The sequence below is a fragment of the Xenopus laevis genome, chromosome 8S (assembly GCF_017654675.1).
Source record: "Xenopus laevis strain J_2021 chromosome 8S, Xenopus_laevis_v10.1, whole genome shotgun sequence".
Classification (NCBI taxonomy): domain Eukaryota; kingdom Metazoa; phylum Chordata; class Amphibia; order Anura; family Pipidae; genus Xenopus; species Xenopus laevis.
Window position 1 is genome coordinate 43,581,526 of NC_054386.1, and position 23,407 is coordinate 43,604,932.

The 23,407-nt window shown below is 39.7% G+C and overlaps 1 protein-coding gene across 1 annotated transcript in view; it reads right to left on the bottom strand.

Annotated features, from left to right (window-relative positions):
* Positions 1-19,503, bottom strand: part of LOC108700524 (coagulation factor VIII) — a 61,941-nt gene extending 42,438 nt beyond the window's left edge. The window contains exons 1-10 of the mRNA XM_041574829.1: positions 19,294-19,503; positions 19,057-19,163; positions 11,568-11,690; positions 10,644-10,856; positions 9,404-9,475; positions 8,604-8,681; positions 7,280-7,501; positions 6,480-6,726; positions 5,151-5,280; positions 3,785-3,872 (exon numbers count right to left, since the gene is read on the bottom strand). Of these exons, the coding sequence (XP_041430763.1) occupies positions 3,785-3,872; positions 5,151-5,280; positions 6,480-6,726; positions 7,280-7,501; positions 8,604-8,681; positions 9,404-9,475; positions 10,644-10,856; positions 11,568-11,690; positions 19,057-19,163; positions 19,294-19,451 (1,438 nt within the window). The 5' untranslated portion in view covers positions 19,452-19,503. The remainder of the gene's footprint in view (positions 1-3,784; positions 3,873-5,150; positions 5,281-6,479; positions 6,727-7,279; positions 7,502-8,603; positions 8,682-9,403; positions 9,476-10,643; positions 10,857-11,567; positions 11,691-19,056; positions 19,164-19,293) is intronic.
* Positions 19,504-23,407: the final 3,904 nt, after the last annotated feature.

Genomic DNA, 23,407 nt, shown 5'->3' on the forward strand with positions numbered 1-23,407 from the left:
GAGAATTATGACACATTATTGCAACTGAGTGCAACACCTTACGGCCAAAGGAAGCCAGACTTTCTTGAAAGTATGCACCGAAGACCAGGTCGCTGCTTTGCAGATTTGATCCAAGCTTAAGACCTAACTGCAGGCCTCACTGGAGTAAAGATAGTACCCACGGGATGTCACACTACAAGAAGGAGGAGGTCTCTGCTGACAGTGAGTATGTCTCTCTGCACCAATTTCAGTAGCTGCGTCAGACTCTGTGATAGGTTCCAGGTGATGTTGGCTTGCGTGACCTTAGCATCATGGCAATGACATCCCCTTTCGTCTCCAGATGACTGCCATCCCGTCAAAGCAAAGATGCCCGGGTTGTGGTGGGCTATGGGACCCTGATGCAGCAGGTTAGCTCTGGGGGTTAATCAGACATTTCTTAGAGATCCGAGAACCAAGTCCTCCTGGGCCAATAGGGTGCTATAACAATTACCGTGATATGTGATTGCTTGATCTTCTTTAGGACCCGAGACATCATGGGGGGGGGAAGACGTAGGCGAGGGCGAACTGCCAGCACTGTGTCATGGCATCCACTACCATGGCTAGTGGATCTCGTGATTAGGTTCTGGATGCCATTAGGTCGATCTGGGGTTGACACAGATGACTGACGAGTTCCACAAATGATTTTGGATGACGTTCCCATTCCCCTAGATCCAGTAAGTTTTGGCTGAGAAAGTCCACCCTTGTATTGGCCATGACGGACAATCTTACTGAGTTGGACACCGCCCCCAGATCAATATCTGCTGGACTTCCGCAAGCGCTGCTTTGCTGTGTGTTCCTCCTTGTTTGTTTATGTATGCGACTGTGGTGGAATTGTCACTTTCGACCCGTACTGCCCTTGATTGGAGATGGTGTGACCAGTGGTGATAGTCTTATTGCCCGTAATTTCAGAATGTTTATTGGATGTTTGGACTCCCCAGGAGACCACAGACCTTGTATAGACAGATTGTTCCACATTGCGCCCCAACCCTGTAGGCTGGCGTCTGTTATCACTAACTAGTCTGCCGTTGCCCAGGATTGACCCGCAAATAGATTGTTCGGTGTGAGGCACCAACGGAGAGACTCCCTTGTCGAGGGCAGAAGTGGAATTCTCTGCGATAGGGGTCCCCCCTTTCATTCAGCTAGAATGTTGGCAAGGAGCAGGCGTAGATGTAACAAGGCAAAGGATACCGCCTCAATGGAGGAAACCATCAATCCTAGTTCCTTCATTGCCAGGTAGATTGTGGGTCTATGGGTATGTAGCACGAGGTCTGCCTGACCTCTTATCCTCTCCTGCTTTCTAGAGGTAATCTCACCTGCTGCGTGAGGGTATTGAACTCGAAACCTAGGAATTTCATCTGGTGCCTGGGAATTCGATTGGACTTGTCCCAATTGATGTTCCAGCCAAAGTCTTGTAGAAGTGAGATCGGCCTCCGGACATCCCCATCGCTCCTTTCTTCCATCTTGGCCTTCAGTAGTAGATTGTCCAGGTAGGGAGTCACAGAAATTCCCTGGAGCCTTAACATTGCTGCTGTCACCACCATGAGCTTGGTGAAGACCATGGGGCTGATGATAGACCGAAGGGGAGCACAACAAATTGGTAGTGGTGATTCTTGAAGGCAAACCTCAGGAATCGATGATGGAGTGGCCAGATTGGTATGTGGGGGTACGCATCCTTGATGTGCATAAACATCATCAGTTGACCCAGCTCCATTACTCAGATTACCGATCGTTGAGTATCCATTTTGAATCGTACTGACCAGATGTACTTGTTGAGAAATTTCAAATCTAGCACCGGTCTAAATGAGTCATCCCTCTTTGGGACTGGAAACAGATTGGAATAGAAACCTGAGAATGTCTCTGACGGGGCCACTTGAACGATCACTCCACTTTGTTCCATTTTGCTGACGCAATCCAGAAAAGGCTTGTGCCTTGGCAGGACTGGTCAGAAGCCTGGACATGAGGAACTTTCTAGAAGTCCAAGTGGAAGCCTTCTTAGATGATCTCGTTGAGCCAGGCATCTGCAGGCTTGTTGTGGAGCTTGTTGGCCTTCCATAATGGGCGCCGCTTGTTGGCTGGCTGTGAGTGAAAGCTGCAACATTGCAGACGGCTGTATCATCGTGTAAATCGTCCAGACTGGCCTCGAAAAAAATGTCCTTGTCTAGATGATGTAGAGGATCTATTTTTTGATTGAAGAAGAAATGTGCTTTTTCCCCCTTAAGGAGAGTCGATCCGACCTGGGTACTCCTTTTTGAATATCTGTTCAGACCATGCCTGTATGGCTCTGGCCACCCAGGCTGAGGACACCCGGACGAAGGGTTGACCTGGCAATGAGTACACTGCTCTTAGAAATCCAATCGGATGTGTCCTCAAAGGCTGCGGCGTCTGTGAGCGGCAGAGCTGTGGACCGTGGCAACCTGGATACGGCATTGACCATTTGTCCACAAGATCACTATTTGGAAAATTTCTGATTGACTTGAAACTTCCACTCCTGAAAATTCCACTCCTCCTGTATATTGCTGAGCAGCTGTTGGTGTGGTGGAAAACATACCAAGGATTTGTGTTGCCTCTTGAACAAGTTTGAGACTGTTGCTCTGCCAAATGAGTGACCTTTAGTACTTCCCTAACTCCTTTGATAATATGGTCAATGTCATGTTGAACATCGCAGTCCTTGGCCTCGTCCTCAGTCTCCTCTTCTGCCTCTGAAGAAGCCTCAGATGGGGGAATCTCACCCTCCGAGTGTGAGGAGCAGGGTCGGACTGGGGGGTCGGGGACCTCCAGCCCCCTACCTGCTTCCACAAAAGCTCAGTGTGCTGAAGCATATGCACAAAGGATGCGACGCGCATGCACAAAAGACCGTGACTCAGCGTCAACGTTAACTTTTCTGAGGCAGTTGGGGGATCGGGTCCGGCCCGGCGGGGGCCCACCAGATTTTTTCCCGGTGTCCACCGGCCCAATCCGGTGGTGAGGCATCCCCTCCTGCTGATGATAAGGCAGAAGGAGTGTGGGTGCCAGTGTGCCCTTTTGTAGTATCTGGACTCTTGCATTTCCGACTAGGCTTCTGACTAAGCTTAGCCGCCTCTCTGCCCAAATTATCTGCAATGGAGGGTAAACTCTGTAGAGAGGCTAGGGCTGCTGAGGAGTAACTGCGGGGATGGAACCAGGGAAGAGCAACCAGAAAAAGGGCTGACGGAGTATTTGAGGTGCTATACTCACTTGTCCCTCTGCACCGGCTGACCATCTATATTCCCCTTTATGGGTTGCCAGAATGCCTGAGGTAGTTGGTATAGCCTTTGGGGCTAGAGCATGACTCTGGTGGGACACCTGATAACATCCCATGTGCTAGTAACATCTAAGCAGTAACATCTTTAGAGTAGTAACATCTTCAGAGTAGATGGGGATCCATCCTCCAAAGAAGCAGGACACTTTAAAACTGATGTGATTGGTGTAGTGTGGGGATAAGTCAGAGTGCCTGGCACACCCCCTTCATTAATTCTAAGTGTCCTGCCTCCTAGAGGGTGGAGCTTAACCCCATTCATTCCCTGTGCCCCCCTTGAGACAACAGAGAAAAAGGAATTCCTTGTGTTCACTGAATAGCTTAGACTAGAGCAATAAATAAGTAGTAAACACAACCTGTAAGGCACCTTATCTCATTTTCCAAGCATTATTGCATATTAAAAAAATTTAATGTCATTCTGCTCCCTTACTGACTCTAGCAACAACAACAACTCTGTTTTCTCTTATGTCTCCTCTTCTGTTTTATAGTTACCGGTCATGTAGGGTTCTTTGGTGGACACACTTCCCAATCCTTGGGGATGCATATTATATGGACGACTAGCCAAATTCTTGAAGACAATCTAGAAAAAAATAATAACAGATCCATCATCTCTAGACCTTTTTCTATATTGGCCTTCACTGTTATGACTAGACTCTTAAGATAGATGGAAACATATTTACGGATGATGGCAACTGTATGGATAGATCAATGACTAAATATGTACAACTGTGTGTCTTGTGTGTTGCTGGAGAACTGTCTGTGGGTAAAGGTAATTGCAAATCTACACATAATGTAAGATTGTATTTTAAACTATTTATGTGAGGAAATAAAGCCATACTGGGCATGGTGCTAAGCATTATGGTCATTGTTTTACGTCAATGTTTTGTCAACACATGTACAGGTCAGTGCAAAGACCATGCTGTATTGTAGCTATATGTATTATTATGTAGCACTGGAGTATGGAACACTGGTAATTCCTCTATGAGACTTTTACTTGGACTATTTTGGATAGGATGAGATCCCCATTTTGACATATAATGCTCAAATATTGGTGAATGCTCACAATGTATATATCAATTGTTTGTATGGGTTCTTTGCTGTCTATTGGTGAGTACTGTGCATAGGTCCATGTATTTATATACTCAAAGAAAAAAATATACATGCAAAGAATCTCACATCAAAGCATTTAATTGTGCAAATTCACCACAATGTATAAACAAATATATCAATAAACAATTTCATAGCATAATACACCACATGGCTGTGTCTCCCCCCCCCCCCGTCTGATGAATCTCTGATGAAGCTACTATACATTAACTTTTAGTATGTTATAGAATGGCTAACGCTAAGCAACTTTTCAACATGGTCCTCTTTTTTTTTGGACTTCTTCTGACTCTTTCCAGATTTCCAATGGTCACTGACCCCATCTAAGACAAATAAATTGCGTTACTGGTACTTTTTATTACTCCTCTTTCCATTCAGGCCCTCTTCTTTTCATATTTTAGTGCCTTATTCAAATCAATGCATGGTTGCTAGGGTCATTTGGACACTGGCAACCAGATTGCTGAATCTGAAAACTGGAGAGCTGTTTAATTAAAATATAAATGACTGAAAAATCACAAATAATAAAAATGGAACCAGTTTGAGATTGTCTCAGATTATCACTCTCTTCATCATACTAGAAGATCATTTAAAGGTGAACAACCCCTTTAAGAAGTAGCAAAACAGATCTATGTTAATTTTGCTCATTACCAGTATGGTGACATAGTTACAAAACAATATGCTGCTGTATGAATACACTACAGACCATTTGGCTGTCAGAAAGTGAGGAGGAATTTGTCATCAATTGGAATCTTACCTGGATCTCATCTCCAACTTCTCCTCGCAGCACTGGCCCCAGGATCCCTGTTCCGTCAAGCTCTGACACTTTGGGATGAAGAAACCGAGCATCTGTAAACTCTTGGAATACTGCCTTTATATAACTGGAGCTTAAAAAAAATTGAAAAGGTCATTCTTAATAGACAATTGCAAAAAAATATCCATACATACCCATATACAAAATATACACCTTTAGCTTAATAACATGGATGTCAAGCTCTGAAAATGGTTCATACTTTTTTCAACTTTACACAAATATGTACAAAACTCTATTTAGCCCCTAATGGAACACTCTGGTATCTATCATTAAGATATGGCAGTACCCAGTTTGATCCAGTCTGATTATAGGTGCAACAGTAAGTGAAGTCTGGGGCTTGTTTAAACATGATCACAATTAGTGAACACAATAAAATCACTTTCCATGCTGAGCATCAGCATACAAAATGCCATGAATCACTTAGGGTATGCCTCCCAACATTTTGGAAATAGAAAGAGGGAAGTACACCATGCACATACTGCACATACTGTATTCTGGGTTCTCTGCCAAAAACCAATTTACTTAGAAACATTGTATCTTTTTCGGTCTGTTCAATGCAGGAGATTAAAGAGAAAGTCAGTAACAAATCCAGGACTGTGGATTGAGCTGTCAAAATCGGGACTGTCCCGTGAAAAACAGAACAGTTGGGAGGTATGATTTAGGCTTAGGGAGCTATTTATCAAAATCCAAATATATCTCATTTTCTGAAATCTACTCTGACAAAGTCTGCACGGGTTATTTCCACTTATTTATCAAAAGGTAAAAAAATCGTGAAAAATGCGAATCATGTGTATGTTTCGGATTTTTGCCTGAAAAACATGAAATTTTGGGATTATTGCATGAAACCCAGTGCAGATTAAAATATCTTCGGGACTTCTCCCATTGACTTATATACAACCTTGACAGGTCTGAGATGCCGAATTTCTGGATTCTGACTTTTTCTATCATCGGGGTATAATAAATACAGAAAAATGTGAGTTTTATTTTCACTAAAATTTTGGATTTTATAGTTTTTGGCATTCAGACTTTAATAATAACCCCCTGAGAGAACCTACTTACAAGAAAAGAAAATACTTTGGTCTGAAAACTTTTGCCCAGAAACCAAAGTTCATTTTGAAAATAGCATTTTTAAACTGGCTGATACCAGAGGATCTGCTGCAGTACTCACAAAACCTTTTGTTTTGTTGTGATTTTGGTCTACTTGTCTTTCTTTCCCTAAGGACTCTTATTTGCTTCTACTATCGATCTCTTTTTCTGTCTGTGATGCCTTACCTCTCGTCATCTTTAGATGGAACATAGTCCCAGTTGACTTCCACTGCGGCAATGTAATGTTTCCATATGACAGGCCTAAGTTTTCCATGAGATCGAACATAGTTGGGTGACACATAATCTGGCTGCTCTATAAAATCAGACTCATAATCATCTTCCTCTTCATAATCATCATGCATATCTAGGAAACGCATCTGTTTCACAAATTCTTCAGCACAATCTTGTACCATGACTAAAGCTGCCATCCCACCTAAAACACACAAAGATGAGTTATGAAAACTGAACTAATAATCATTTATTGTGACTGGTCATCATTTGACATGTTTCCTTTATTTCTAATAGTTTATCCTAATTATAGCAAATACTTTTAACTAAAAAATGTTTTTAAATGAAAGCATTAGGGTAATGGCACATGAGCTGGAGCTATGCAGGTAAAATTTGGTAATTTGGTAGGCAAAATCTGAAAAATTTGGGTAATTTTGTCCATCAAAATGCCAACCTTTTTCTTCATAGCGCCTATTAAAATCATATGAAGACATAAACTTATGTAATTATCTAGCACGGAAATGCACAAAATTGCCCAGCATGCTATCTTGTTTGCTTTTCTGTGACAAAGTCATAGATTTATCTTGCAGATCCAGCTTTGTACGCAGTTCCATTGCTGTCGGTCGATAAGCCACAGAGTTCCTTATATTAAATGACAGCTCTGCTTTAGCAAGATAATTATCATAAAAGGTGTCATGACCAGGTGGACATGGTAAACAACAAGTAGCACCTAGTTGCTGGATATTTATAGACATTACCTGCAGGATGCAAAGGATTCTGGCAAGACAAGTTATATGCTCCTTTTTCTCCTGGCTGAATGGAGGCAGTGATGAAGGTAAATGCAGTAACAGGAAGAGAAATGATTCGATGTCCTCTTACTACAAAGCTATGTCCTTCAAGCGAGATGGTGTGAACTTCAGTGTGTGGCCCAAATCCAATGACATGAAGGGAAAGGGGTTTCTGGCGGCAGATAACAAGTACTGAGAGAAAACAGAGGAGAGAGAAAGAAAATATTCATAGGGCTCCAAAAGTGTCCGATTAGTCATGGTGTTTAACCCTTTTTTTATTTAACATTTACTGCTACATTCCTTGCTTTTAGACAGTGAATGCTGCATTTTAAATTAATACAAACAGTGAAACCTAGATTTTAAGTTTTACCGCATTTTCATTTTTTATGTGGTCCCACCAATTTATAATGCATTTCAATGGGTGTTTTTCCCTTATTTTAAGTAATGTTTTCCCGGATTTTAAATAATAATTTTGTCCTGATGTACCCAAAAACTGAATTTTTACTGTTTTTATTTGTGAAATAAAGAGGTTTAAAATACTAACCAGATTTATATTTTGTCATTGTTCTGCCTGTAAATTGTCGATTCCAACTAGTTTGCCCCTTATAAAGTCCTGCACCTGCACTTATTGCTTTAGGTTGTATATGTGACTGACAGAGAGGCCTTGCACATGCCCCCCCATAGTGTAACATTAACACTGCAATGCTTAACCCTTGTTATTAACACAGCAAATATTGTATCTCAAAGTAAAACAGACTCCTGTGCTTATATCCTTTCAGTTACTTTAACATTTTTTCCTGATGTTTTTTTCTGGTCCTCTGAAAAACATAAAATGGGGGTTCAACTGTTTTATAATATAGTATATCTATTGACATGGTTCTGTGAACAGGATCGTGTTTTATTGCACAAATCACCACAGAAAAACATATTTTGAGGAATACTGATTTTAGCGGGGCTTTCTGCAGTTATACTGCAGCAGTCAAAAATAAATGAAAGAATTGCAAACAATCATTAAGAAGTCTGTTTAACATTCAGTAGCAGAGAAGAAACCCAAGATGTCTTGAAGATTTGCAGTTTGTAACTACATTAGCCAATAAAAGGTATCAATTACACTATATGTATCTGCCTTGAAATCAGTGTTCATTGCCTCCAACAGTTTAACTAGGCATCTCCCAGCGATTCTAATTCATAGATAAATTAAATTCTTATTATATATGTAACAATATTTGAGCTGTCTGCTAAATGACAATAAAATATATATTTCACAAAACTGCATTAGCCAATATTTGCATACCAGGCAAGGAACTGTTTGCATATCCATTAATTGTGTGCTGCGGTTCTTCATCTGTTGTCATTGTATAGTGACTCTTACCTGTACAGAGAAACAGAATGTAATTAACTAACCCTATTTCTGGAAATTAGTTGAAACTATAGAAAAAATGTGCATGCTTCTAAGCGTATTTTCCTAAATGATTAGACAAGATAAGTTAGATATAGTAACTGGAAAACAGAACATGTAACTTAAAATGTTAGCCTAATGTAAATATAGGAATACAAATATGATACAGGTATTGGACCTGTTATCAGGAAACCCATTATCCAGAAAGCTCTGAATTACGGTAAGGCCATCTCCCATAGACTCCATTATAATCAAATTTTGCACATTTTTAAAAATGATAGTACCTTGTACTTGATCCAAATTAAGATATAAGTAATCCTTATTGGAAGAAACACCAGTCTTTAGAGTTTATTTAATATTTACATGATTTTCTATTACATTTAAGGTATAAAGATCCAAATTACGGTAGGATCTGTTATCTGGAAAACCTCAGGTCCCGAGCATTCTGGATAGCAGGTCCCATACCTGTACAGCTTTTAAAACAAGAACTCAAAAGTGAAGCCATATTAACCTATCTTGCCCTTCATTAAAATAACACTTTTCCCCCAAGTTGCAGCCAACTAGTTCCAAAATATATTCTATTTACTCAGCAACCACCTAGATTGGTTATTTTCTTAGCAGTAATAAAACAGTGCCTTGCACTTTATCATAACTAAGCCAGCATAAATCCATTAGTAGCAACACAATCTATTTACGTTCATCAAATACGGCAAAGAGGAGGACCCTTTCCTGTACTCCAAACTGAGATCCATCAGCAGAGAGAGATCCTGTAAAAGAACAAAAGGCATTTTGTAGCATTCCAACAATAGTATCAGCATGTGTATACCCTTATTAACTGGATCAACAATGTGGAACGATCCACAGGCTAAACCAATATCTCTATTACCAATGTATATTATCGAGGGGAAGATGTCTAGATATGGACATCTGCCCTCGATAAATACACTAGTACTGATACAGGTATGGGATCTGTTATCTGGAAACATGTTCTCCAGAAAGCTCTGAATTGCGGAATGGCCTTCTCCCATATATCCAAATAATCCAAAAATTTTAACAAATTATTTCCTTTTGGTGATTAATAAGGAAAGAATAACTTTTACTTGATCCAATATATAATTAATCCTTATTGGATGCAAAACCACTCTATTGGATTTATTTAATATTTACAGTACTTTTTATTAGACGACTTTAGGTATGAAGATCTGAATTACGGAAAGATCTATTATCCATAAAACCCCAGGTTCCAAACAGGAACCATACATGTATTACATTTTCAACTGCATGCAGCATGGCCCATTTATTCATATTAAACATTTTATTACAATGGTTTTGAATTTGATATTTGGACCAAAATTTTCCCTACCAAGCAATTTCCTAGGGAAGTAATATCCCGATCCTATTATGTTGTTCTTCAACAATATTGCACAAAAAAGCTGTTTATGATACCAGTAAAAAAAGTAGCAAAGGTAGTAAAGTAGAAGTATGAAGTTTTTTATCCAGAGAAAAATATACCAGTGCTTTCAAAAAATTATTCAAGTCAATGGTGTGCTATTATCCATAATGTTGCTAATTTGCCTTTCATTGTTCAGTTTTTATGGCCAATATCGAACTGCGAGAAGAAAACACTTCATCCTTGTGCTTATGATTTCAGTGTAATTTTTTAGATATTTTTGATATCAAAAAAATATTTATGTTAAATAAAACCTTCAAACTTAACTTTTCTATTTTAATTAAAATATGTTATACCAGAGAGGTGCTGTGTGTGAATAAAGCACTCTACACAGAGAACTGTGCTATCTCCAAAACAAACAACCTTAATTTTCTTATATGGTGTTATAGGGGACCCTTTACATAGTTTAATAGAGATTATTAATTGTACCACAGTGTCATTTCATTGCAAAGTCACTTTTTTTTTGCTAATGTAAACATGTTTACCTGGTTTACAAATAAGCAGAGCACCCACAAGACCAGTATTCGTATCATATGAAGAGTTATTGTGGGAGTAATAAGCAGAAGTCACACAGGATGGGTCGGATGTTGTTGGTCCATAGCTTAAAGGAATTTCCCAAATGTAACGGTACATTTCACCAGGAGGCACGGCATCACCCACATTTTCTGATGGACTAGTCCCATCTTCATAAGGTACCCCTAAAGCTCAGCAGAAATTAGAAAGACCACTATCAGATGTGCATATTATGGAAGCTATGTTAAACTTTAAAGATGATTAAGAGTGTTTGAACTTTAATATTACATAACACTTTCTTTTGCTTAATACATTACACAAGCCTCTGTGATAGGGACCTTAGACTATACATTCCACTGGGCTTTTTATAGTTACACATTTACATAGTTATATCAGGTTAAAAAAAGACAAAGTCCAGAATTAGACAACTTGTTATCCACAAAAACCCCTAGATCGTTCTCATTTGAGGAAACTCCCAACACACTGCCATTTAGTGTATAACTTGCATTTATATTATTTATAGCAGGGGGGAGGGGGGCTCAAGGGGGGTTGCGGCTGGGGGCCCTCAGTCTTACCCTGTTTTACCATACTCCCGTTTAACATATATTTATATATATAATGGTTATACAGGAGAATAAATACATATATACAGTACATATACACATTCACACCATCTATTAATTATAATATATTGGTGGGCTCTAGACCACCAATGGTGGGCCAGAGGAATCTTGTTCTATTTTTAGCTGGAAGGGGTTCTTACATATTTTTTATTGCACTAGCCAATAAATGGAGCAGTGCTTTGCCAACCCCCATTTTTGTATTAGTGAACTTTGATAATAAAACTATTAACCGTGTAGGACATTTTAGTAAAAAAAAAAAATCTTAGGTCTTACCCTCTGAGCTTTTTCCATAGGATACTCCCACTCCATGAATGTTGTATGCTATGCTTGCAAGATTCTTAAAGTGTATGACAACAGTATCATATGTTTCTGCACGAATTGTGGGACCCAAAAGACCTAAAGTATTTGAAAACATGTTTATTAGGAGCATGAAAAACTCAAATTTTAATTAATTTTAAGGCACAAATTATACACACCTTGCAGCACTCAAAATATACTATGTTACACAGTGGGGCCTACCATACAGATGTTTACATATTAGTGCTATTTGGTTCATTACCCCTTAGGACTTGCATAATAATGAATAATGGCTCATGTTATACTGCATACCTGCCCAACGCCAATTACACCAATCTTCTGCATTTCCTATTCTACCACAGATTCAAATTTTATACAGCACATAATTACCTAGTATCCATCTTACATCATGCAACCTGATGAATGGGATGGTCTGCCAAGGTATTGTCCCTTTATATGCAGTGCTGATAGACTTAATAAATTCAACTCTGCCCAGGCAAGAATTTTGGCACTAATGGGGGAGCGTAACATTGGTCACTAACACAAAAATCATTCTAAATTAATTCACAATGCGAATAAATGTTGGCAAAATAAACAGTTTTGCCTTTGCGAATACTTTGCCCCTCACACAACAGTAGGATAGTGATTGCGAATTTTATATTCTGCGCAGTATATGTAATAAAACTTCTTAATGAAAAAGTTAAGTTTGTGCCAAAAGTGTACTCCACCTTTAAGCAGGTATTAAAGGTTCACAATGCACAATTAAGATTCGCAATGCAATAAAAGCTTAATGAGGAATATTACATTGCAACATGCACATTTTTAATCACAAATTTGTTCTCTTTGCGAATTTTATTACAATTCCCCCAAAGACATATCAGACATGGAGATCTGGTCCCTCCCTGTTGATTGACATAGGATACCGTGGTCTGATTAAATACAAACAGCTTTGCTCAGAATTTGGTGGCGAAAAGATAGGAGACCATGCCAAATTGCCCTGAAGTTGCAAAGAGAACTCTTAAGCTGGCCATAGATGATGAGATTTTTAAAAAATCCGATCATCATTGTGATCGTACGATCGTACGAATTGTTCATCAACTAAAAAGACCAAATTGCACTGGGACCGACAAAGATTTTTTAACCTGTCCGGTCAATTTCCTGACAGATGTCGGCCGAAAAATCGTAAGATGTTCGATCGTTCGAATCCCACTAACCGCACAGTATTGGTCGGACTTCGCTAAAATCGGTTGTTCGGCAAGAGGAATCTTTGCGTCTATGGGGACCTTTAGGTGCAAGGTCTGCTGACCAAGCTTTAAGCCACAGAGCACGTCTACCAGCTGAAGATAGTACCAAAGTAGGACTTGAGAGTTTTAAAAATTTCAAAGATGCAAACATACAAAGAAAGGCAGACACTAGTTTGATGGTTGACATCATATTGAGAAGGTTTCTCTATCTATACAACCTTTAAAGGAGAAGGAAAGTCCTGTTATACTTGGGGGTGCCAAAAGTTAGGCACCCTCAAGTGGTCGCATTTACTTACCTGGTCGGTGCTCCAGTCAGGAGAAAACTTCATGGGGCTGGGGTTATTATGGAGCGATCATCTTCCAGCTCCTTCTTCCCTCCAGCGGATGTGAGTGCACAGTAAAACGAAAAGCCGAACTTAATGAGAAAGCTGACTATATCGTTCTACTTCACATGTGTCTACCCAAGGAAATTTGAAGATGCCAGAAGAGGATCGCTCCGTGGTGCTCGCTGGAATAACCCTGAGCCGATGCAGTTTACTCCTGACTGGAGCACCGACCTTGGGTATCAGGTAAGTAAATGCAATGGTTTGGGGTTGCCTAACTTTTGGTACCCCCAAGTAAAAAGTACTTTCCTTCTCCTTTAATATCTTCTTCCAGATTGGATAACCAGCACTTTAGTGCTCTGGAACCTAAAACACAAGCCAGAGAAGTAGAACATTAACTGCACAGGCAACTTGAGACTCAAACAAATACCATAAAGACAAAAAACCCTGAGACACCAACCCTCAAGTGGTGCTCGTGTGGCCCTCAAACCTCTAGAGGTTTGGTTCTTCACATTCCAGACAGGACAGGGGAAAAAACACAACTATGCTGATAAGGGGCGAGGGACTTATAGAGTAGGTTCCTTCCTGTCCAAACAGCGGGACATACAGTATGCTAAAAATCAGTTTTGGGATGTAAAGGGAAAAATGCTAAGAAACTTTCTGGTATGCATTATTTAAACACTTTGTTTGTGAATGTACTTGCCTTTTAAAGCCGTATACATCAGTCATTTTCTATATTCTGCACTGCTAGTTCTAAAACTAGAAACAATGTAGCAAAACATGATTAACAGTCTTGGAAGACAACCGACTTTTGCTACATTGCTTCAAGAGTCAGAAACAGTAAAAAGATAAAGAGACAAACAAATACAGCTTTCAACTGCAATTGCATCTACAAATAACGTATAAATCATTGAAAGTTTTTAATTAATGCAAAACTGTTTTTGGTGGAGAACAAGCTTTTCCAAAACCATTTTGTAGGCCCCTGTCAGTTTAAGAGCAAAAGTGTTTGCTCATGAGTTTTACTGGGACACTGCGTGTTGTTCTCACCTCCCGTTCAATATTTGGGACGAATGAGTTTCATTAAATCATTCGCATGAGGAAACGCTTGTGAGTAAGAGCCCTTACAAAGAGGAAGGAAAACATGACACAACAGAATCTGAAATGAAAACACATCCTTATTACAGTGCCAGTCATACTGATGTCCTTTAACATTTATGCAATGAATAATGAGTCAAGTGATATAATTATACACATAGTTCCTTTTCAGTCTCTTTTAGTATTGTGTAAATGTTTATGTAGAAAGGTAAGCAGTATCTGTTGGAATAAAGGTTGGTTTGCTCTCTACATTTAGTGCAATTCATCAGGCTTACTTTGGACTTTAATGAGTGAACCGTAATTATCCACAAAAGGCAAAGTGTTTTATATACATGTATAATTCTGCACTTACAATGCAACTCTAACAAACAATTTCATTTTCTATCTATACAAGTGGCAATGAGCAGGACACAGGACTGGAGTATATCCATAGCAATGAATGTATATCCAGCTACAGTATATTCTAAAGGTGGCCATACACATAGAGATCTCTCACCGATATGCCCACATTAAGGTGGGCGATTTCGGGCTGATCCGATCTTAGGCTCTGGGACCCTTGAGTTGTGAATATGCACAGTATGGAAAAAGCTGGCCATTGACGAAAAGATAATGTTGTACAATTTTCGAACTTTGTGGATCATCTGGATATTTTTCAGATCATAGTGAATGACTGCTTAGTTGATCAGACAGGTTAGAAGATTTGTTGGCTAACGATAATTTCTCTGCATGTATTGCCTATCTGACAATATCAGTGAGTGACTGTCACTGCTATTTATCTGACATAACTTTCGTACAATTGTTGTCAAGGCCAGAACATTGTCTGATTAGTTATTTTAGTAACTTTATTCAATCTGAATTGTTAGAGGCAGGTCAAAAAATTGCAATGTACAGTCAGTTGTCAAATACAAGGCTAAAGCTTAAGTTTCAATATTATTATACCGTGCATGTGCCCAGCTCAAGGAAATTGAAGGTTTCAGTTATGAGAAAAGGTTAGTTAAAGGAGACAGAAAGGTCTTTTAACTTGGGGTGCCAAAAGTTAGGCACCCACAAGTGTTCACATGTACTTACCTGAAACCCCAGGCCTGGGCTCCTATTAGGAGAAAACTGCACCAGCCCGGGATTCTTCCAACGAGCACCATGGAGCGATTGTATTCTGGCTTCTTCTTTTTTCTTCTTCTTTTAACGAAAAAGGCAGCTATTTTGTTCTGTGCATGCATCTGCCCCAGAAATTTTGAAGATAGAAGACACCGGAAGACGATCGCTCCATGGTGCTCTCTGGAAGAATCCCAGGTCAGTGCAGTTTTCTCCTAATAGGTGCACTGGCCTGGGATTTAAGGTAAGTACATGCGATGACAAGTTAATAGACCTTTCCTTCTCCTTTAAGTTGGAATTGTATTCACTTTTGAAAAGGCGCTTAAGCAAGGAAAAAATAACTAAATATAAATACAGTAGAACACCCATTTTATGTTTTCAGGGGACCAGGGAAAAAAGGATGTAAAATCCGGGAAAATGTAAAATCAGGTAAACGTGTTAAAGTAACTTTTTCTTCAAGTACTGAAAGGATATAAGCACAGGAGTCAGTTTTACTTTGAGATACAATATTTACTGTGTTAATAACAAGGGTCAAGCATTGCAGCGTTGATGTTACACTATGGTGGACATGTGCAAGGCCTCTCTGTCTGTCACATATACAACCTAAAGCAATAAGTGATTGGTGCAGGACTGTATAAGGGCAGACTAATTGGAATTGACCATTTACAAGCAGAACCATGGCAAAATATACATCTGGTTAGTATTTTAAACCTCTTTATTTCACAAATAACATTCATAGAGAAAAAACTGTTGGGTACATCAGGACAAAATTTTGATGTAAAATCTGGGAAAACATCACTAAAATCAGAGAAATGCACACATTGAAATGCATTATAAATTGATGGGACCACAAATAAAAAATGTAAAATGAGGGAAAACTTCAAATGAGGTTTCACTGTTTCTAAGGCACAATATACTGTAATAAACTCTCTGATGCGTCATTTACTGGTTGATCCTTCCAGCAGATACAAGGGTAGTCATTTAGATTAGAAGAAAGGAGGTTCCATCTTATGATTTTTTTTTTATTTTACAGTAAAGCAGTTGGCAGATACAGTATGCAATATCAAGAAAGGGTTGGATTTTTAGACTGGGAGAAAATACAGTAGTATTAAGAGTTATTAAAGATAAGTTGATCCCCGGGGATTGGTTAATTTCCCCCCTCTGAGACAAACTGAAAAGTCTCCATTTTGGAAGTTTCACTTTATACACATGTATTGATTGTAAACTTCATTACTATCAATGGCACTGTGGTGCATAAATTCCCCTTTAACGGTTTCTAGTAGTAAATTGTGCAATGGCCTCTTAGTGCTGCCAACCTACAGCAACTTCCAGCTACTGCTGAAAAATTAAAGCGGTTAACCCCACAGCTCCCCTCCTGTAACAGCTTCTTTTAGAAGGCTTCACTTTCTCTATCTCTATAGCCACCTCTCTAGATCAGTCCAATATTGGAAGTTTTTATGTAAAAGGCACAATAGGTTTTCAAATGCTTGTTACTCGTAAGAACAAATACAGTAGATACATACCATGGCGTAATTGGCAAAAGTGACATAAAATAAGTACAAGTATTGGACCTGTTATCCAGAATTCTCAGGACCTGAGGCTTTCCGCATAACAGATCCTTGCATAATTTGAATCTTTATACCTTAAGTCTACCAGAAAATCATGTAAACATTAAATACACCCTCTATGGTGGTTTTGTCTCCAATAAGGATTAATTATATCTTAGTTTGGATCAAGTACAAGGTACTGTTTTATTATTACAGAGAAAAAGGAAATACATTTTTAAAATGTAGATTATTTGTATATATTATTTGTATATATGATATCACTATATACAGGCAAAGGCCAAGCTCTGTACCCAGAGCCAGGCCAAGCTAGCTGGCCCCCTCACCTCCCTCCCCCAAGTGCACAAGCTTATGCATGCGTGATGGTGTCACTGAGGGTGGGTGGGAGCACATGGCAACTACCATGCCATGGGGGATGAAGTCTTGGACATGGGGAAGGCAGCGAGAAGAGGTCAAGCGCCTCTCCCCCAACTGTTCTGCCCTAGGCATGTGCCTCTTCTGCCTACCCCTAGTTTCAGCCTACCTGTACCCTGTCCCCTTGTACACATGACATCACAGCCACTATAGTAAATCAATCCTGAAACAACGAGGAAGGCATACTCTTGGTCCTTTGGCTATCAAGTCTTGTCTTAAATGACACATGGGATGGGTAGGCTGTTGATATTTCATCAAATGTATGGTGTATACATGCCTTACAGGTTACAAATCCAGCACAATGTATGCTTCCTAGTAGATTAATGATACGTGAGGTAATACCCTTGATCAAATGTTAAACCCCAGTCCCTCAACAAACAGCGCTCAATTCAGACTCACCGACTGTAAAGTTAGAAAAGTAACCTGGTGGGATTGTTATTACAAAATTAATTATATCAGTAGTTTTAAAATAGCTACAAAGAAAATAATATAAAATGCATAAATGCATAGAAGAGCACATTTTGCTTTCCTTTACCCCATGGCAGGAGCAGACCTGCATATACCTATTGCTTAGGGGTAAAAATCATAAAGCGCACTTACCTTTTTATTGTAACCAAAAGCTTTCCAGTTTAAAATTGACAGTACAGGTATGGGACCGGTTATCCAGAATGCTTGGGACCTGGGACTTTCTGGATAACAGATCTTTCTGTAATTTGAATCTACTAGAAAATCATGTAGAATACACCCAATAGGCTGGTGTGCCTCCAATAAGGATTACATATATCGTAGTACAAGGTACTGTTATATTATTACAGAGAAAAGGGAAATCATTTTTAAAAATTTGGATTATTTACTTATTATGGAATCTATGGGAGATGGCCTTTCTGTAATTTGGAGTTTTCTGGATAATGGGTTACCGGATAATGGATCCCATATCTGTAGTTATATTTAAATAAACAACATCCGTTAGCAACCATATTGTATCATTTTAAATGCTAAACTCTAAAAATGCCACGTAATATAACTCTGTAACCACTGCAAATTAATTGAGTAATTTCATGTATTTCCTTTAAAGAGATACTGACACCAGAAATTAATATTGTTTTTGCATGCTATTTATAATGTTGCCATAAAAGTGTTTGCCAATGCTTTTACATTATCTAACTGATACCGCATGTTCCTCTATGAGAGGGCTGCCATATTTGTGCAGCAGAAGTCCGCCAGCATTAGAAACTGACAGGTTGAGAAGGGACAGTCATGTTGGCAAAACAGTCAGGTTAAAGAACTTCAAGTAACAATTGATTACAAAAAAGCCCCTTCAGTGAAAAATTATCAACATAACCTATATGTAACTTTTTATGTACAGGTATGGGATTCGTTATCCAGAAACCTATTATCCAGAAAGTTCCGAATTACAGAAAGTCCATCTCCCATAGACTCCATTTTATTAAAATAGTCCAAGTTTTTAAAACTGATTTCCTTTTTCCCTGTAATAATAAAACAGTACCATGTACTTGATCCAAACTAAGATATAATTAATCCTTATTGGAAGCAAAATCAGTCTATTGGGTTTATTTAATGTTTACATGATTTTCTAGTAGACTTAAGGTATGAAGATCCAAATTACAAAAAGATCCATTATCCGGAAAACCCCAGGTCCTGAGCATTATGGATAACAAGTCCCTTACCTGTATATGGCACTTGCTTCTTGTACACAAATGAAAATACTCACCTGTCCATTCAAGTTGTGGCTTTTCTTGTGAAAAAGAGGCATCTGTGTACTCTACGTATACAGCCTTCTTGTACAGAACTGAATCTGGGGACTTTGCTGTTTGTGACCTGCTAATATAAGGGGAAATGTTAATACACAAAACAGCTTTATACACTTCAACTGTAACCCAGAATAAAGGACAAGTAAGATGTGTTATATTTCCAGAAAGACAGACAATAAAATATAACCATTGATGACCTGTGTTCTGTATATAGCAGACTGCTGTTCTTATAATCCCAATATCGTTCCACAGCAGCAATATAATATGTCCTAGTAATTGCCTCAGCGGTCATGCAGAAGCAGGAGAGATAAAACCAAATGACTGTCCCCATAACTGAAGCAGGACACACGATCATAATATTCCTTCAATGTCCTTGAACAGCAGCCGCAGGCACCCAGTATATTTATACTGCTTCTAAGGAGGAAGGAAACCAGTTACAGGAGCTTTGTTGATAACACTTTTTTTTCTTTGAAGTTCCTGTGTGTCATAAGTAGATCTTGGAAAAAGTGCCCAAAAACACAGAAATAAAACTAAATATAATGGAGTGCCGTTGGTACCCGATGATGTCAATGTCATTAATGGAAAAAAAGTAAAAAGAGACATTATCACAGATGTTCCTGCTAAAAAAAAAAGAGCACACAAGTCAGGGTTTTATAATTAAAAAAAATGATTTCACTGGACAAGTTTGAATTTTATAATTATAATTAGGGTTATAGAAGTTTGAGTTTGGGGTTAATCTCCAGACACCCCCCCTCCACTGACATATATCCCTCTCACTGGAATATCATGGATATATATATTCCCTGTTCCTAGGGAACAGGGGAGAGGCTAAATTAATAAATAAATACAATAAAAATCCTTGGCACTTAATGGGCTTCTAACTAACACAGGTCAGTTTTCCTAACTAATCAGGAGGAAGCCTACTGCCTGTCTCCCCAAACCATAGAACATTCAGGAACATACAAAATCCCAAACCTTATGGTCAGGGGCGTAACTACAGAGGAAGCAGACCCTGCGGCTGCAGGGGGGCCCAGGAGGTACAGGAGGCCCCATGAGGCTCTCATTGATGAGCAATTTGAACATATATTGGTAAAAAAGGACAAACACTGGATATGTTGGGGGCCCTAAAATGAATTTGCTGTGGGGCCCAGCAACATCTAGTTACGCCACTGCTTATGGTGATTTCAATCCCCTCAGTGAGCTCACACAGGCAGCTTTCCTGTGTCCTTTCCTCAGAATGGAGCTCTACACACTGGCTTAATCTGCTTTTTTAATTATCCACCTGAGATTCCTCAGTAAAACACCCAGGCTGAACTAGCTATCCTAGAACCACTCTGTTAGGAACCTGGGGCATAAATAAGCTCCGTCCTGGACTTTCCCAGGTACCCTAGTGGTGACCTAACCACACTATGTTTCGCCTACTATGTGTTCCTGTTGGGCTTGGTTGCTGCTGTTTTGCAAACAAACGCCCAGTCTGGGTAGCCACACACTTTCAAAGCTCCTCTGAGATGTTTTTGCTCTTTGTCTTTGGACTCTGTACCAGATGTCACACATTCTGTCCTGTGGTGCAGAGTTCTAATGACACCCAGTTTGTGTTCCAGCGGATGGTGGGAATCGAACAGATATTGACCCGTATGAGTGGGTTTCCTGTATACTTCCATTTTCAAGTTACCCCCCTCTTGGATGCATATCAAACAGTCCAAAAAGGCAAGTTTGTTCTCGTGGACATCTTCCCTTGTGAACTTAATGTTATTGTCCACTGAGTTAATATGTTCTGCAAAGACTGCCACTTCATTGGATCTGATTTTAGCCCAAGTGTCATCCACGTACCTGAACCAGTGACTCTATGTAGTTCCCTGGAATGTAAGTAAGGCCCTCCTTTCCACTTCCTCCATGTACAAGTTAGCTACAATGGGAGAGACTGGAGAACCCATTGCACAGCCATGTTTCTGCCTATGAAAAAGGTCCTTGAATTTGAAGTATGTGGTGTTAAGGCACAAATCAAGCAGCAAACATACTTGGTTAGGACTGAGCTTCGTTTTGCTGCTGAGGGTGTTATCTTGCTGCAGTCGATTTCTTCTCAATTGCCTCTGTTGTAGGTATAAATGTGAACAATGAAGTGATATCATATGATAGCAATGTTTCTTATGCCTCTAGTGTAACGCCATTAATCTTGGTTACAAACTCTTTGGCATTCTGGATATAATACACTGTATTGCCTACCTACAGGGCTAAGATGTTAGCCAAGAATTTATGCAGCTGACAATGGCTCTTAGAGGGGCTCCTTCTTTGCGTATTTTAGGGAGTCCGTATAAGCATGGTATGGCTTCTCTGGGGTATTACTTTTTATCCCATCTTTCCATAATCTCAGATTGTGGGTTTGTAAAGGGGTCTGCATTTTCTGGGCCATGCTTCACTTAAAATAGTGTTTTCTAGCTTTGTCTACTTTATAATAAATTAAGTGAATCAGCCTCACAACCTAATATTGGTTAGGTCCATGTTTCAGTACATACTTTATGTTCTTCCCTGAATTCTTTAGTGGGAAGAAGCATCACATTTAAAAAATGAATTATTAAGACCAACCTTAAAAAAGGGAAGGTCTTTTAACTTGGGAGTGCCAAAAGTTAGTCACCCCCAAGTGATCGCATGAACTTACCTGAAACCCCAGCCTGAGAAAAACTCCTCCAGACCCATAGGTTAAGAATCCCTGACTTTTAAATAATTTGCCATTTAAAAAAAGGGGAATCAATAGCTTTGACATGTACTATAACTTAAAAACTCCTTTCTCAAATTTTGCAAAAAACAAAGCTATTCCATAGGATGCGACTGTACTGCACTACATCACATATTTGATACCTTACCTGGAAACCCGTTATCCAGAAAACTCTGCATTATGGAAAAGTCATGGTCTATAAATTCCATTTTAAAGGAGTGGTTCACCTCCCCTTAGAATGTTATGAAATGGACAATTTTAAGCAACTTTTCGACCTTCATTTGTTATTCTTTATAGTTTTTTTTAATTATTTGCCTTCTTCTGACTCTTTTCAGCTTTTAAGTGGGGGTCACAGACCCCCACCTAAAAACAAATGTTTTGCTAGACTGCAAATGTATTGCTTATTGCTTCTTTTAATTAATCATCTTTCCTTTCTGGCCATCTCCTATTCAATCAATGCATGGTTGCTAGGGTCATTTGAACCCTAGCGACCATATTGCCAAATTGGACATTTGCTGAATAGAAAGGTAAATAACTCAAAAATCACAATGAAAACCAATTGCAGATGGTCTCAAATTATAACTCTCTACATCATATTAAAAGGTAACTCAAAGGTGAAAACCCCCTTTAAGCAAATAATTAAAATTTTTAAAAAAGATTTCCCTTTTACCTTAATGGTAAAACAGCTCCCATTGCTGCTGCCCCTGACCTCCATCTCTGGACCCAGTTGTGGATATGTGAAAAAAAGGTACACACAGTAGGGCCAGAGGGGGTTTGTGGCTGGGGAAGGGGGCTTTGCTGCTTGGGCCCAGGGGGTGTGGGGGCACCAGAGGCAGCAGCCCAGGCTAGGGTTGTCACCTTTCTCTTTGGACGAACTCCGGTGGGGTCGTGGCCATGACACAGCAGGGGGAGGGCCGTGACATGGTGGGGTTGGGACTGTGATGTCAGGGCAGCGCTATGAAAAGGCGATCGACTGATCGTCGTGCCAATCTCAGGAATTTCTGCCTGATTTTCTTAATTTGGAAAACCGGCCAGCCAGTTTTGACCCAAATAGCCCTTCAAAAAAAAACGGGCTATTCGGTCAAAACCAAACAGGTCAAGGGCCCTCCCTTTTATTTGTGCAAATTTGTCGACATCTGGACCTTAGCTATGGGGATTGGTGCACAGAAAATGTAAAAAACTATTGTCTCTCCTGGTCATCTCCAGTGTTATTGAACGTAATGTGGGTGTGGTTGCGCAGCATGCCACCCCTAAAATCCTGCCACCCAGGCCTTGGTGGCCTCACCACAAATCCGGCCCTGAACAGGTGGCAACCCTTGCCCTGGCACAGACCCACTCCCTGCCTATAACCATTGCCATTTTTCTCTGACAAACTTCCATAGCCCCAATCCCTACGGTGTGAAGAAACATGTGCACAGAGGGCCAGCAGGGGATTGTGACTGGGGCAGGGCCTTAATGGGACTTTGAGTCATGGGGGGTATGGGGGCCCCTGAGGCAGCAGCCCTGGTGGGCCCCAGTCCCATGCAGTGTGTAGCCAATAGCAGACACCAGTGGTTAAACCAGTGAAAACAGATCTTTCATCTTCTGTTTGGAACAGT